The following is a 13,356-nucleotide window of genomic DNA, read 5'->3' as shown; positions in this document are numbered from 1 at the left end:
CAGGGATAGTAGACAATACAAACTCTATTAATAGTAGTTTCTCACTCTCGAGTCCAACCACCGACAAATGTAATAATGAATATTTTTCACTTCGAAGGTATATACAACAAAACATATAGACTGGTTGGCGTGGAACAACAGTAGATTTTTAAACATACACACGAGAATTTCAGGAGAGCGATATGGTTGTGTTCGTTGTATGACTTGGTTACCTAACTTATGGCTTGCTCTTCTGAGGTCAGGAGTTTGTTGAAGGAGTAAATATAAAAGAGATTTCTGTTATTTTTTCTTCACCTTCCTGGCTTCTTTAATCACACATTGCAGGACGTAACCAAAACATATCCATGCATCGTATCATTGAAGCGTTTTGTGTTTTGTATATTAAAGTGTTCAAAAATATTTAACATATTCGCATTTGTTCATGTGATCTCAGGGTCAATTCTCGGTGGGAACATACATGAGAAAATTGAAAGCTGAAACAATATGAAAATAGTATATAAAAGTCAGGAATTTGATATTAAAACTTTAGCTATCTATTGGGACTGTAAGGCTGTAGTTAAATTAACCCACACGTTTCGTGAAGATATATTACGTCGTTATTGTTTATTTACTATAAGCTACCAGATACATCCTCAGAGGCCATTTTACACTGTAGTAATCAACAGATGAAAACATTGGAAAAGGAATGAAAGGAAGGTCTTCAGAGCCTTAGATCAAGGTACTAACCTAGCATTTGCCCAGTATAACTGAGGAATAACCCTGGAAAATCCTCAGTCAGGATGGCTGGTCTCCGAATTCGAACCCGGTATTATCCAATTGCGAAGCAAGAATCCTAACAAGTAGCCTGAGCTCGCTCCGTATTATTATTATTATTTAATTAACGTAATGTTTTAAAATTACTGCAAATTAAACCGTACTTTCTTTATTGCTGATGTTATAGTTAATAAGCCTACATGAGACATCAGTCCCCCATCAAGAAAGAATACTAGAACTGGAATTCAGGAAGCGGGGGTGAAGAGATTAATAAGGATGAGGAAACTATGTACGATGCAAAAACTGAGTAATTATGACTTCGTCACAGATATATTCACTTACATACGTCAATTAATATTTCTCTGATACAGTGCACTCTTACTTTCTATAGTGGCAGGAAAATGGCCCGCTTTTGTAAACGAACACACTAAGCACGTGCGTATAGGCGCAATGTCCGTGCAAAGAAACATAGGTAAAACTAGAAAAAAGAATAGGGTAAGCGAGGGGAAAATGATAAACCACCATTCAACTTGAAAAAGAAAGAAAGAAAGAAAGAAAACTAAAAGTAACTAAACTTAGAGCTACGAAAGACGCGAGGCGAATTTTATTGAAAAGATTGTTTTTCCTTAGTGATTAGTTGTGCTAACTATGCACATGAATTAAAAAGAAAACAAGTAGCTAGCTGTGAGTTTCCCAAACTAGTTGAAAAGAAAATATTGGATAAAATTTAATAATAAATAAGCCATTTATGATAATTAAAACAAACTAAATTCTTGGCACGACAGTCCTTTGGTTCCTACCAGCGGGCTTACGTTGAAAGTGGGGATGTGTAGTCAACGCATCGACATCCGAAGTCCCTAATGCCGGCTTTCTAGACTGCAGTCCGCTACCTCTTACTTAAGATAACTCCCCAATTGTCCTCACGATGCTGGCTCAACATCGAAATTGTTGAGTGCCTCTCCAGGAACTGAACCCATGACCACGGGCACCTAAGGCACGCTCTCTGTCTTCTATAGACGAAAAGCTATAATTACCCACATTGTCTAATACAGAAATAAGTTCTGATTCTCTAATAGCTGCTGATGGTGATAGTCAAGGTTCACCGAAGCATGATCCCAAACCCAAACTGAGATATTGATGTCATTGGAATGCCTGAAAAGTCATTGTGGGTAAGTGAATTGCCCACTTGTCAGGATGAAGGGCGATGGTGATGTATAATGCGGGGCTGTCAGAGGTACTACTTATGATAATTGGATTTATAATATCCTATGTTGCCATAAACCCTCTTCAGGAACAAAACTGTTAATCTTAGCTTTGAAAATGTTACATAAGGAGTTTTATTGCTATCATTAGGTTGCATTAGGAATTATCGGATTTATTTTAACGCTTAACTTTTACATCTCTTCTGATTTACGAATATTTAAATCGCGACTATCCCCTTAAGGTCAATTAGTGATATTTTAAATCATTTCGAACCATCTTTATATATGGTTAGTCTTGTTATATGGGAATAATTGAGACCAGAAGCAGTCTACAGGCTAAGTCCAAAAGAATCTATGCCGACTTCCTGATAAACAACGTCTTTCAGCAAGGTGAGTTGTGGCAATCCGATACCCACATGAGGAAATCTTCGGTTCAGTGTGAAAGCTTCCATAAGAACCAGCACTCTAATCAGTGTAATGTGCTTTGCTAATTTTTATTCAATGTGAAAGTACCTAACTTTATTGCCAGAAAAGAAAAGGCATTTATTTCAAACAAGTTGCCATTACAGTTTTCGTATTTGAACACAACACTCATGAAAAGTCATGTTAAAGCGCAACTTGCCCCTGAAAAAGAATATTTATCTGCTTTTAGTTTCTCGTGTTTCCCAAAGTACCGGTACATGCGGAATTAGTGCTCGCCTTCCGCTCGCATTACCTAGGTAAAACAGCTACGATCTTGGTACTAGCACTTGTTTCGGTGTCCAGATCTCAAATATTTATCTTTCAGCCTGATTCTATGTATGAATCCGAAATTTCAAATCTAGATAAGGTGCACCAAAATTCATAGTTTACTCTCGGTGCTCATATTGTGATTTACTAAATAATTATTAAATCTAATTGTAAGGTATACATTTGATATTTAGAGCAGACTGACGTAAAAACTAGTGAATGCTTGTCTTAACTGTTTGTTTTCTTAACTGTCAAAGAAATAGGTGTATTGAGGAATTTTAAATATTCGAGTTTTGTATTCCGGTTTCAAATATAAATGTGTGTATTTCATCTCGGTCCTGCAACCGGGTGGACCTAGATTCGACAATCGAATTCTCATCCGGGTCAAATCAGATTATTTTTTAGTAAGGCAAGCATTTGATCTTTAGTGTAGAATGAAGGAGACAAATAGGCTTGTCAATATCCGTCTTAATTTTCTGTTTTCTTCTTCACTGTCAGGACTTCGTGACATTACTTTCGGTGAATTTTTGATATTGAAGTTTATCACAATTTGGGTGGGATGTGTGGGTTTGGATAAGAATTAAGATCTGAGATCCGGCTTTCGGATGCAGATCCGAATTTCGAACCCAGATCCGAGATTTCAGATCCGGATCCAGATCCGAAATCCGGACCCAGATTCGAGATTCGAGATCCGGATACAGATCCGAGATCCGGATTCAGATCCGAAATCTGAGATCCGGATCCAGATCCGAGATCCGGATGCAGATCCGAAATCCGAGATCCGGATCCGGATCTTCGGATCCGGCCATCCCTAGTATGAAGATCATCCCAAACTAAATTCTGATCCAACAAAGATGTTTGAATTTGTGGTCAAATTAATCATGAAGTAAAAACATAGATATTACTTGGATAAAAAAACACACACATATTAGGCATAAACATGATAAATTGTGTAAACTACATCTGAAACTTTAAAACAATGAATATAGACACGGATTTTACTATGGTTTTAACGACTTTTCACCCAAAATTTATCTCTCATTTAGTAATTTTTGTGTCAACTTCTTGGCAACACTGCTTAGTAGAAGAAGAAAACATTAGCAAGTTGTCTGCAAGAGGTCATCAAGCGCGAAAAATTGATATACTTTGTTGCGTCGTGTTAGTTTTATATTACTTTCTTAACAGAATTGATTGAATTATTGAGCTGCATTCTCAGTTTTGCCTAGTGTTGAAAACTTATTTGAATGTGAAAAAGGGTGAAACAATGGCATCAATAACAACAAAATGCACTGACTGTGATTACACATTGATCGAATTTTTTAGAGTTCTTCGGGACGCGCACAAATTACGTACTTTTCTAGAAACACACAATGCAATTGCGGATATCGATTCATGTATTACTTGTTCTAGGACCTGTAAAGTGGACAACGAAAAATTGACTTATTTCTGTCCAGATGACGTCGATGTAGATGGATGCCAACTTTCACGTCCGATAATAAAAGGTACTTGTTTTGATGATTCAAGTGTGAGTGTAGTTGACATTTGCAGAATAATCGCATGTTCATTAGTGTTAAGGCCACCTCGGGATGAATTTTTGAAAAGTGAAATGGAATGTTCTGTGTTAACTTTACAACGGTGGTCTAATTTTATGAAGAACGTATTTCTTATTTGGGTTGAAAAAAACCAGTCTACGGAACTCGGTGGCACCGATAAGATAGTAGAATTAGATGAGTGTTGTATTAGAGATTCAAGCTATTTATGTGCCATAGTGCAAGGCAGATGGGCGTATGCAGCATTTGAGCGTGACACTAAGAAATTTTTTATTGTAGCAGTGAAGAAAAGAAGCAAGAATGCTCTGTACAATGTCGTTAGAAATAAAATCCTTCCTGGTAGTGGTGTGGTAAGTGATTGTTGGAGAACCAACAACTGTTTGTCAGATTTGAAGTTTTGTCAGTTAGAGTGCGAAGGATATAATCTACTCGGTAGTGAAGGTGCCAGCTCAATCGAGTTTTCACGAAGAATATGGAGAGAAGTGCGTGGAAATAGACCCAGACATGGGAAATCAAAACATGAAGTAGAACATTTTGCTGAATTCTACTGGAAGAGACATTATCCTGAGTATACGACTAGATTTCATCATTTCTTTACCGCTCTTGGAGAAGTGCACAGTTTCTAGATGTATTATTATTGTGTAACTTAAAGCCAGACAAGTGTTCACAGTGGCATATCTGTATAGTACCGCGTTTGACGTTACATTATGTTGCAGTATAGATTGAAGTAATGATGTAATATCCTGCCAGGAGTTTTATCCCGCAGTTTGGTCTTTGTGACGCAGAGTTGGTCAAGAGGCTTATGTTAGGTTTCATATTCCTGGACCTACTATACGGCATTTAACCGCGCAGGTATAAGCCACAACTCCCCCCCCCCCGCCCTTAAGTTATCTTAAAGACATTGGCTTATATCTCCGGAATGCTATTTAGCACAATGATAGTTTTTTTCTTCAATACAAGCCCGCTGGACATTACTGCTGTATCGCCGGATTACACGAAAATCGAAAAAACGTGAATATTATTTAATTTCTCCCCAAAAGTACTAGGTTGTGACTCTGGCTCACTTGTAGTGATTGCTGTTCGAAATAGTATAGACGTATGGCATAAAAACTCGATAAAACGGGAACCAAGGTGCTAGGTGTTCACTATAAAGCACGAATGCTATCTAACCGAGTCAGGGCAGAAGCGGCTGCGAGAGCGTGCGTCCGTAGGGAACGGGCGCGTCAGTGGCGGTGTGTATACGCATAAATGAGAGTAGTGGTAGAACAGTGTCATAAAATGAATGGCTTGTATGTTTCGGAACTTTGAGGGAAATGGGCTACTAAATGCTACCCAAAATATACACTGCCTCCACTTATAGTGCCGCTTACAATATCAAAAACAACTAACAAGTATTTTATTAATTTCAACTATTCCCCTCAGCTGACTTTCACTAACTCTTCCTCACAAACAGAATAAATTCTCCAAATCATCTGGTAAATTTTCGGCCATACAGCAGTAAACCCGCCCGCTGCACCCAGACTTCATTTTGTCTTGGTTATATAACAGCTTTTCTTGGCGAAATTAATTTTGTTCATCTTTTTGAAAACTTCCAGTATCACTTTCCTTGTAAATTTACAGTCCTGATCGTAACATATCTCTATTTTTGGTTTAATTATCTATATTAATATTTTGTTATATACGAAAGGAGCAGAATACTCTCAGTCGTTTGAGTACTTGCATTTGATGGGTATTATTTAGGCATTATGGAAATTAACTGTAGCGGAGCGTGTTTAGAAGGTTCTGAAAGTAAAATTGAATAATCAGGGGTATATGGAACTAAATAATATGAGCGACATAATGTTTCAAAAAGTGTTTAAATATTAAAATTAGCAGTTACTTTACATTATACGCTCTGCTTCGTGCACAGATATGAAGAGTTGGACTTGTTTAAAACTGCGACAAGTGACGTTGTATCATTACAGATCAAGACATGCACGGTGCAATTATACTAAAGCCAGACAGGAATCACACACTAAAGACATACGGGTTAGTCAGTACAACCTAGTATTGCGTCTAATCTGCGTCAGTGCAAAGCGAAGCAAGAGGGTCCACGCGGCGTCCATAAGAAGCGGGCATTACTGAAGAAGGATGAAAGAGGTTTCTGTGTTTCACCATCCTCTTTGTGATTGTCAATGTCAAAGGCACATCTCGTGGGGGAAATGACTTATTTGTAAAGAAACAGCACGGTTAATGAGAACATACATCAATTCATTTTCGCAAATTGTCAGCTTTTGTGGAAAAGTCTCAGCGCAACCGACAGATTGTGTTTTCACTTATCCTGTTAATAATTTGGCAAAAACAGATTTGTTAAAACTCATATTTCAGGTGGTTCCATTAATGTAAGCTTGTACCTTTAATCAGAATTAAATAAGTGCAAAGTTTAAGGTTTGTTATTAATGGCTTTTTAACGTTATTCTAATTTTCATTGTTGATGTGAGCACATTATTTCACTGCAATTATTTTAGTGACAGCAGTACAAGGACGTTATGTGATGCCCAACATTGAATGTGGGTAAAAGGTTTAATTTTTGAAGAATGTTTTATAGAAAAAGAATCAAATTAAGTTTGCCATCGATGTGGCAGGAATTTGCTGTGTTTTAAAAATAAAAGCTTTCAATAATGTGCATATGGTTTTCATGTTCATGGTTTAGGGCTGTGTTTAGCAGGAGGAGTCCAGAAGCACGTAAAAATACAAAATTTACAGGAGAAATCGATGATGAACGTAACGTAACCAAATCTAACCTAAAATATTAGTAGAAATAAGCATTTTTTTTTTTTTTGAAAATTATTCTGGATCCCTACACTAACATAATGCAATATAACCTGACCTAAGCTGGGGACCGCGATGGCTCAGTGGTAGAGCGTTCACCTCTGGGGCATGGGGTCCTGGGTTCAAACCCTGCTCCCGCCAAGTGAACTTTGTGGTGGGCAAACACCGTGTGCGTGGGTTTTCTCGGGGTTCTCCCGTTTCCTTCCACTTTCTTCATTCCACCATTTCATTCATCTCTCATCATGTCCCTCTCCTTTAGCCTAACCGGCATAATCGTGGGACGTAAAACTCAAAAATTTCATTTCAACATGACCTAAACTAACCTGATGTGAACAGAAATAACCAAAATTGCAGCCTATTTTAGAAAGAAAAAAATGCTGGACCCCTTCTGCTAAACAGTCACGTTGTCAGATTATATTGAGCTAGGTCCAGTTTTTGTCTTTTCAACTTTATACTTCTTACATGGTTAATGGAATGATAAGTCTTAACCTGTTTTATACTTTGCAGCGATTTCTGACAAACACCCAAGTTTCTGTGTAAGTGATCATATAGTTTTCTAACATCAGATAGTGTTCCTGATTCCATGATCGTTCAGAACAGTTTTTGTTTTCAAGGATTCATATATTACCATGTTGTTTCAATAACAGTATCATATGAATTCCTGAGAATTCTGTACTCATCGTACTACTGGCATTGCTATAACTCTCAGTCGTTTGTCTTTCTTTTCAGAGGGGAGAGTTAAATTGTTATTCTAATTGCAAACATCCACTGTATCTATTTTACTTGCATACTGTAAGATTTTTATTTTTGTACTTGTATTTACAACTAAAAGAAATACAGAGTTTGAAATCATTTATAGCTCAAACATAGATTTTTCAGTACTTATTAATATAGATTTGTTAAGAAATTTCAAATGAAATGGGTACTATTATAAACAATTTACTAAACTGTATTTCTGGTTTTCAAATACAAGAGTGCATGTTGTTAAAAATATCAGTTATTGCATTTTATAAAAAAATGTCAAATTACATTACGTACTTAACAAGTTTCGTATATTTCCACTTAAAAACCACAAGAGAGAAGAGTCGTTGGCAGATTTTTTTTTTCTTTTTTGGTAAAACTTTTATTCTCGAATAATGTCATGTATAGTTTATTGAAAATACAATATTTCCTTCCTAAATCTAATTACTGTTTATTTTTTAAGATAGGAGAGAAACAAAAACTCGTTTGTTTCAGTGTTGTATAGATACTTGACATGTTTGGGAATAGTGATTATGGTAGCTTCATTAATGAAAAATCCTAGGTTCATTCCCAGGATAAGGTAATCAGAGAGAATGGTTTTCTTCAGTTCCAACAGAAAAAATTGAATGTTACTTATAAATATTGCTCAGAGCGATGCGTTTTCAGCGTTGTAAACCGAGCGGGAGTCGAGTAATGGTTAGTGTTCTTGTTTAACAATGTGCAGGACTTGGTTCGAGTTCGATGGCAAGCCATCCGGATAGATTTCTCTCGAAACGGAATACCGGGATGGCACCGTTAAATATAGGCCCTTACCGATTTTCTTTCACATTGTTGTTATTGGTTTTGTTGTTTATGAATCCATTATAAAGTGATTTCACAAACTCTATCCGGAAGCTTGCTAGATAAGTAAATAGCCCTTACCGTGTTCTTCCAGGCACAGACCTTTATTAAGTCCCTAGTTCTAAAATAACATGTATCATATAGTATTTACGTACTCATAATTATCTTTTTAATACTGTTCTTCAGTTGTATCTTCACCCTTCTCTCACCTTCCCTCCGAGGATATGTTCCAATCAATTCCTCCTTTTAATTTAATCCAATGTTCACTTTTCGTCACCCTGTAATACTACATTCAAAGATACAAAACTACTTTTTCTTTCTCCTAAATGCTTCTTTTGCTATCCTATCTTTACTTTTAATTCACGGTTGCCTTCGCTTGTATATACTCTGTTGAGAGCTGTTCATTTGGTTTCCCTTCTGCTTCAGCTCAACCACTTATTCCAGTCCCCATTGGTTTGGTCTTTTTAAGAAATAAATGCATTGCGCCTTGAATATTTACTCTTGAGATATTTTAGGAAACTGTAGCGTCCTTCGTCGGTCAAAAGTATAAAGATCCTACTTCGGTTTTTACGAGTATTAACGAATTCACATAACTCTAATACATATGTCTTCTTCTAACTGGAAGTACTGTGTTTAAAGTGGTTTACATCGTGCTGACTAGCAACTATTCGCACTATAAATCTCAGTGAATGTTGAAAAAATGTTGTATGGGTTATAAGAACCATTTTCTTTATGACTCATTCCAATATGGAATGTGTCGGGCTATATCACTGTGATAGTATGTATAGTGAGACTAGTAAAAGAAGAGTTGAAACAAGATTTAAGGGGAATATTAGAGATGTGAAGGATGGTGATATTGTCTTATCAAAACTATAGAACCATAAAAGAAAAGCGTTCAATCCAGAGAAGTATTTTACATATTTAACGAATCATCTTTGATTTATTTTATATTAGAACTAAAAAGCTAACCTGGATCAAGGCAATCGAGATAAAGATTGAGATACTGTTACTAATAGCTTCATTCAAAAATATGAAGCTGAGAAGTAATTTTGTCCTGTTCTTAACTGCATATATTGTTATTTGCCGTTCTTGCATAGAGGCACCGTACAGGGGGATCATTGTGTATAATCTGGCAGTAATTCACACGAGGCTATATTAAACATCGATGATAATATACAGTTGTGAATAATTTAGTGTTTCAAACCCAAATTTTCTTTCTTATAAACTTGTTTGTTTTTATGAACCAGTGTCGTGTTTGGAAGTGTTCCTTACGAGAACCGCTGGCAAGTTTCAAAACCAATTTAAACTCGGTGCTTATCGTTACGGGAAGACATATATACTAGTGTTGTGTGATATGTTTATTTATTTATTTATTTTTTCATTTGACATTTCCTTCCCACACGCACACTAGTAACCTTTGGTACACGGAATCCCAAGTTCGATTTTTCGTAGGAGAGCCTCGAAATTTGAACACATTACTGTTTGAATTCCATCTTAAATTTTAGTTCCTTGTCTTGTATAGCCTCAGTAATAAACCAACCAATCAATATTTGATCAGCGAGGAAGCCGAAGATTTCCAAATATCCCAAGAATACATTTTCAAGGCGCAACATAAGTTAGTATCGGAGTTAATTAGATAAAGAAAGAATTTGACGCGTGGTGTTCAATGGTTAAGCTACACAACTTCTTGTAAGTTACTTTTAGTATCATTTTTATTGACTAAAGTCTATGCCAGGCGCACTCCATATTGCCTTTCTAACATTTATTTTGCCCCTCCACCATGTTTATTTTTTTACCTCAGATTTTCATTATGTTTCATAACAAGAGCATACACAAACCGTATGCACCTACAATCTGTCACAAAAAAGTAGCACCACTCAGAGCAACTGCAAGGGTTTCATTATATTTACTATTTAAATAAGCCATTCCGTGACCTACTGGTATCTACTTGGTATTTCCTACAAGTTTTAAGTTTGGGGAAGATCATAGCAGTATTTTGCGTTACAGCAGTTCAGATGCTCTCCGTTTGGTGTCCCTGTACTCATTATGAGTGTAGTTGTGACTTAAAATGCTTGTTTTGTTTGATTTTTTGGAGCGGTGTAAAGTGCAAATTTTACTGAAAATTATGTATTATTGAATGTTTGTTTTGAAACGGAAGTGCTTCACGTACATTATAAAACGCTGAAAAATCTCATTATTCCCTGGAAACACGAAATATGAGAAAAGTGTGTGACACAAGCCTTTGTAAACAAAGCGAATTCTGACACTGCGAGGTAAGGGCTATTCAAATCGCCAAAATTCTAGGTATGTATTATACTATCTTTGGTAGAATAATACAGAAGCAAGGAGAGCATGGTATGTCTTCTGAATGAGAACGGTGTGGAGAAAATGAAAACAGCTGCAAAATTGAATCGAGAGGTTTTTCGCTTCACTGTATCAGACAGAGCTTCCAGGGGCATGAAATGCAGCGGCTATTTATTCTAATGTAGGTTACAACATAAGCCTGAAGACTATTATCAGAGAATAAGAAAGAACCCACTTTTAACTGATAAACTGATAAATTAAGTAAAAAGTTACTATAAAGGGTGTGAGCAGGAACATTAGAATAAAAAAAATTAAATATCTCTTCTTTTAGATTTATTGTTTTGAATTTCTCTGTGTAATGCTCAATTTTCTAACGAATTTTTTCCTGTTCTTTTACGATTTATATTGGAAAGGTTGGCTGCTGATCTGTAACTTGAAGTATTGACGATGGGAAAGTGAAAATTTGGAACCGATTAGTTACTTGAAAAGGACAGCAATGGACACTTGATCTCAACATGGACGTCAAGACACAGTAAAACTGAAGTGTTTTGAAAGCTTTGTGTGTGTACAATAGATTTTCAGACAAAGGGTTTCCACGCTCTTTTTCAATACTGTGATTATGCTAAATATAAAAAATAACTTTGGCGATGTTTTTGGGTCTAAACAAATTGTTTTAGTGGCTGCAAATCCGCGCAATTCTTTAGAGACAGTCCAAAGCGAATATCCTGGGTCACGCTGTAGTTCTTCATCGTCTTGTACGAGAGTTCCAGGCATGCAGCAACAATATCTGAGCTCATTTGGGTTATGAAGTCAGTATGTTTCAATTATTCAGTGTCATCTTGCAGCGGCATTAAGGAAACTTGATGCAGTGTTTTCAGGTGGGTGTTCCGACTGATTTTTCTTTAAACCCTAAAAATATGAGATACTTAATAACTGATGCGCTGGGACCATATTTTCAACAGATGATTTCAGTTAATGTGGGAACATCTTTTTATTCAGTGTGTTTTGACGAAACGACCAACGTAGAAGATAAAAAAGAACTGCAGATACCACTGCGATACTGGTTGGAAGGGAGAGGTGAAGTAGTTTCTAGACATTTGCAGATGTTCTTCATTGCCAAACCTGATGCACGAACTCTTCATGAAAAAAAATCATTCTGCTATTAGTAAAGCGAACCTATCTGTTCACAAGCTTCTGATGATTGGCTCAGATGGGCCCAATGTGAACAAGAAAGTTCACAAACTATTCTATGAAGATTTAATTGGAGTGAGATCTCGCGGATTAGTTGACATTGGGAGCTGTCCTCTTCATGTTGTCCACAATGCGTATCTTAAAGCCTTGCAGACCTTTGGCGAAGATGCATCTGAATTAACTATAGCTGTTTACCACTATTTTGATGGATGGCCAGCCAGAGTGGAGGAATATATGAAGATTTAAGATGATCTGAAGTTATCTCAAAAGAAATTCTTAAGCATTCTCCGTCTAGGTGGCTGACTTTTTGTTCGCTGTTGAGAGACTGCTTGAACAGTAGGAGGGAGTAAATTATTACTTTCTTAAATTCATTCCGTCTGTAAAGAATCAGACAGTTCTGCAGTCTAGTTCATACAAACAGATCACCAGTCTTTTCCGTTGTTCAACTATCAAATCGAAATTGTATTTCGTTAAATCTTCTGCAGAACTTTTTACAAGCTTCACGGAAAAATTTCAACAAGATGAACCTCTAATTCATATCCTGTACTCGCAGCGACAAGAACTGTTTTGGAAACTGGCTAGACGTGTTTGTAAATCTATTTCTGAAGATAACTATGATGTAAATGAGTTATTTGATCCTAAAAACATGTTGCACATGAAAGATATTGTTCTTTCACAGAATGTTAAAAATGAGCTTTCATGACTTCCAGAAAAAGATGTTTTAGTGTTTATGAATGGGGCTAAAGAGCATTATGTTGCTGAGAGTAAATCCTTAATTGAAAAGCTAATGAAAGGTTGTGGTTTGATGAAAGCTTTGAGATGTTTAAATCCTTCTCTTCTGAAAAACCGAAAAGCTTGTCGAGATATAGTTTTAGTTGCCAGAGAACTACCTATTGTTACCAAAGATGATGTGCTTATTGACGAATGGAAGATGTTGCAGATGGAGACGGTACCAAGTTTTAAAGGAAGAATTGATAGTTACTGGGATAAGATTTTAAAGAAAACTGATGAAGCAGGACAACAAAAGTATCGAGAAGTTGCAAAAGTTATCAAGACTGCGTTGTCACATTCACACGGGAATGCAGATGTTGAAAGGCATTTTTCTGTATCCAGGTGGGCCTTGACTGAGGACAAGGCGTCTACTAGTGAACGGACATTAAATGCAATTTTGGTTATTAAAAATACATTGAAAGCGTTCGGGAACTGGTTCCCATGACGTCTAAACTTATTGCTAT

At 36.5% G+C, this 13,356-nt stretch overlaps 2 protein-coding genes across 2 annotated transcripts in view; both read left to right on the top strand.

Annotated features, from left to right (window-relative positions):
- Rsod (superoxide dismutase family protein Rsod) overlaps positions 1-13,356 on the top strand; it is a 164,085-nt gene that overhangs the window by 65,291 nt on the left and 85,438 nt on the right. The window lies entirely within an intron of this gene.
- The window catches only part of LOC145666826 (uncharacterized), a gene marked incomplete in the record, with an annotated part of 4,456 nt that continues 642 nt past the window's right edge, over positions 9,543-13,356 (top strand). The window contains 1 exon segment of the mRNA XM_081734395.1: positions 9,543-13,356. Within this exon segment, the coding sequence (XP_081590521.1) occupies positions 12,852-13,337 (486 nt within the window).

This window comes from Thermobia domestica, chromosome 12 (assembly GCF_964235325.1).
Source record: "Thermobia domestica chromosome 12, izTheDome1.hap1.1, whole genome shotgun sequence".
Taxonomy (NCBI): domain Eukaryota; kingdom Metazoa; phylum Arthropoda; class Insecta; order Zygentoma; family Lepismatidae; genus Thermobia; species Thermobia domestica.
This window is presented reverse-complemented; position numbering and strand designations above follow the sequence as displayed.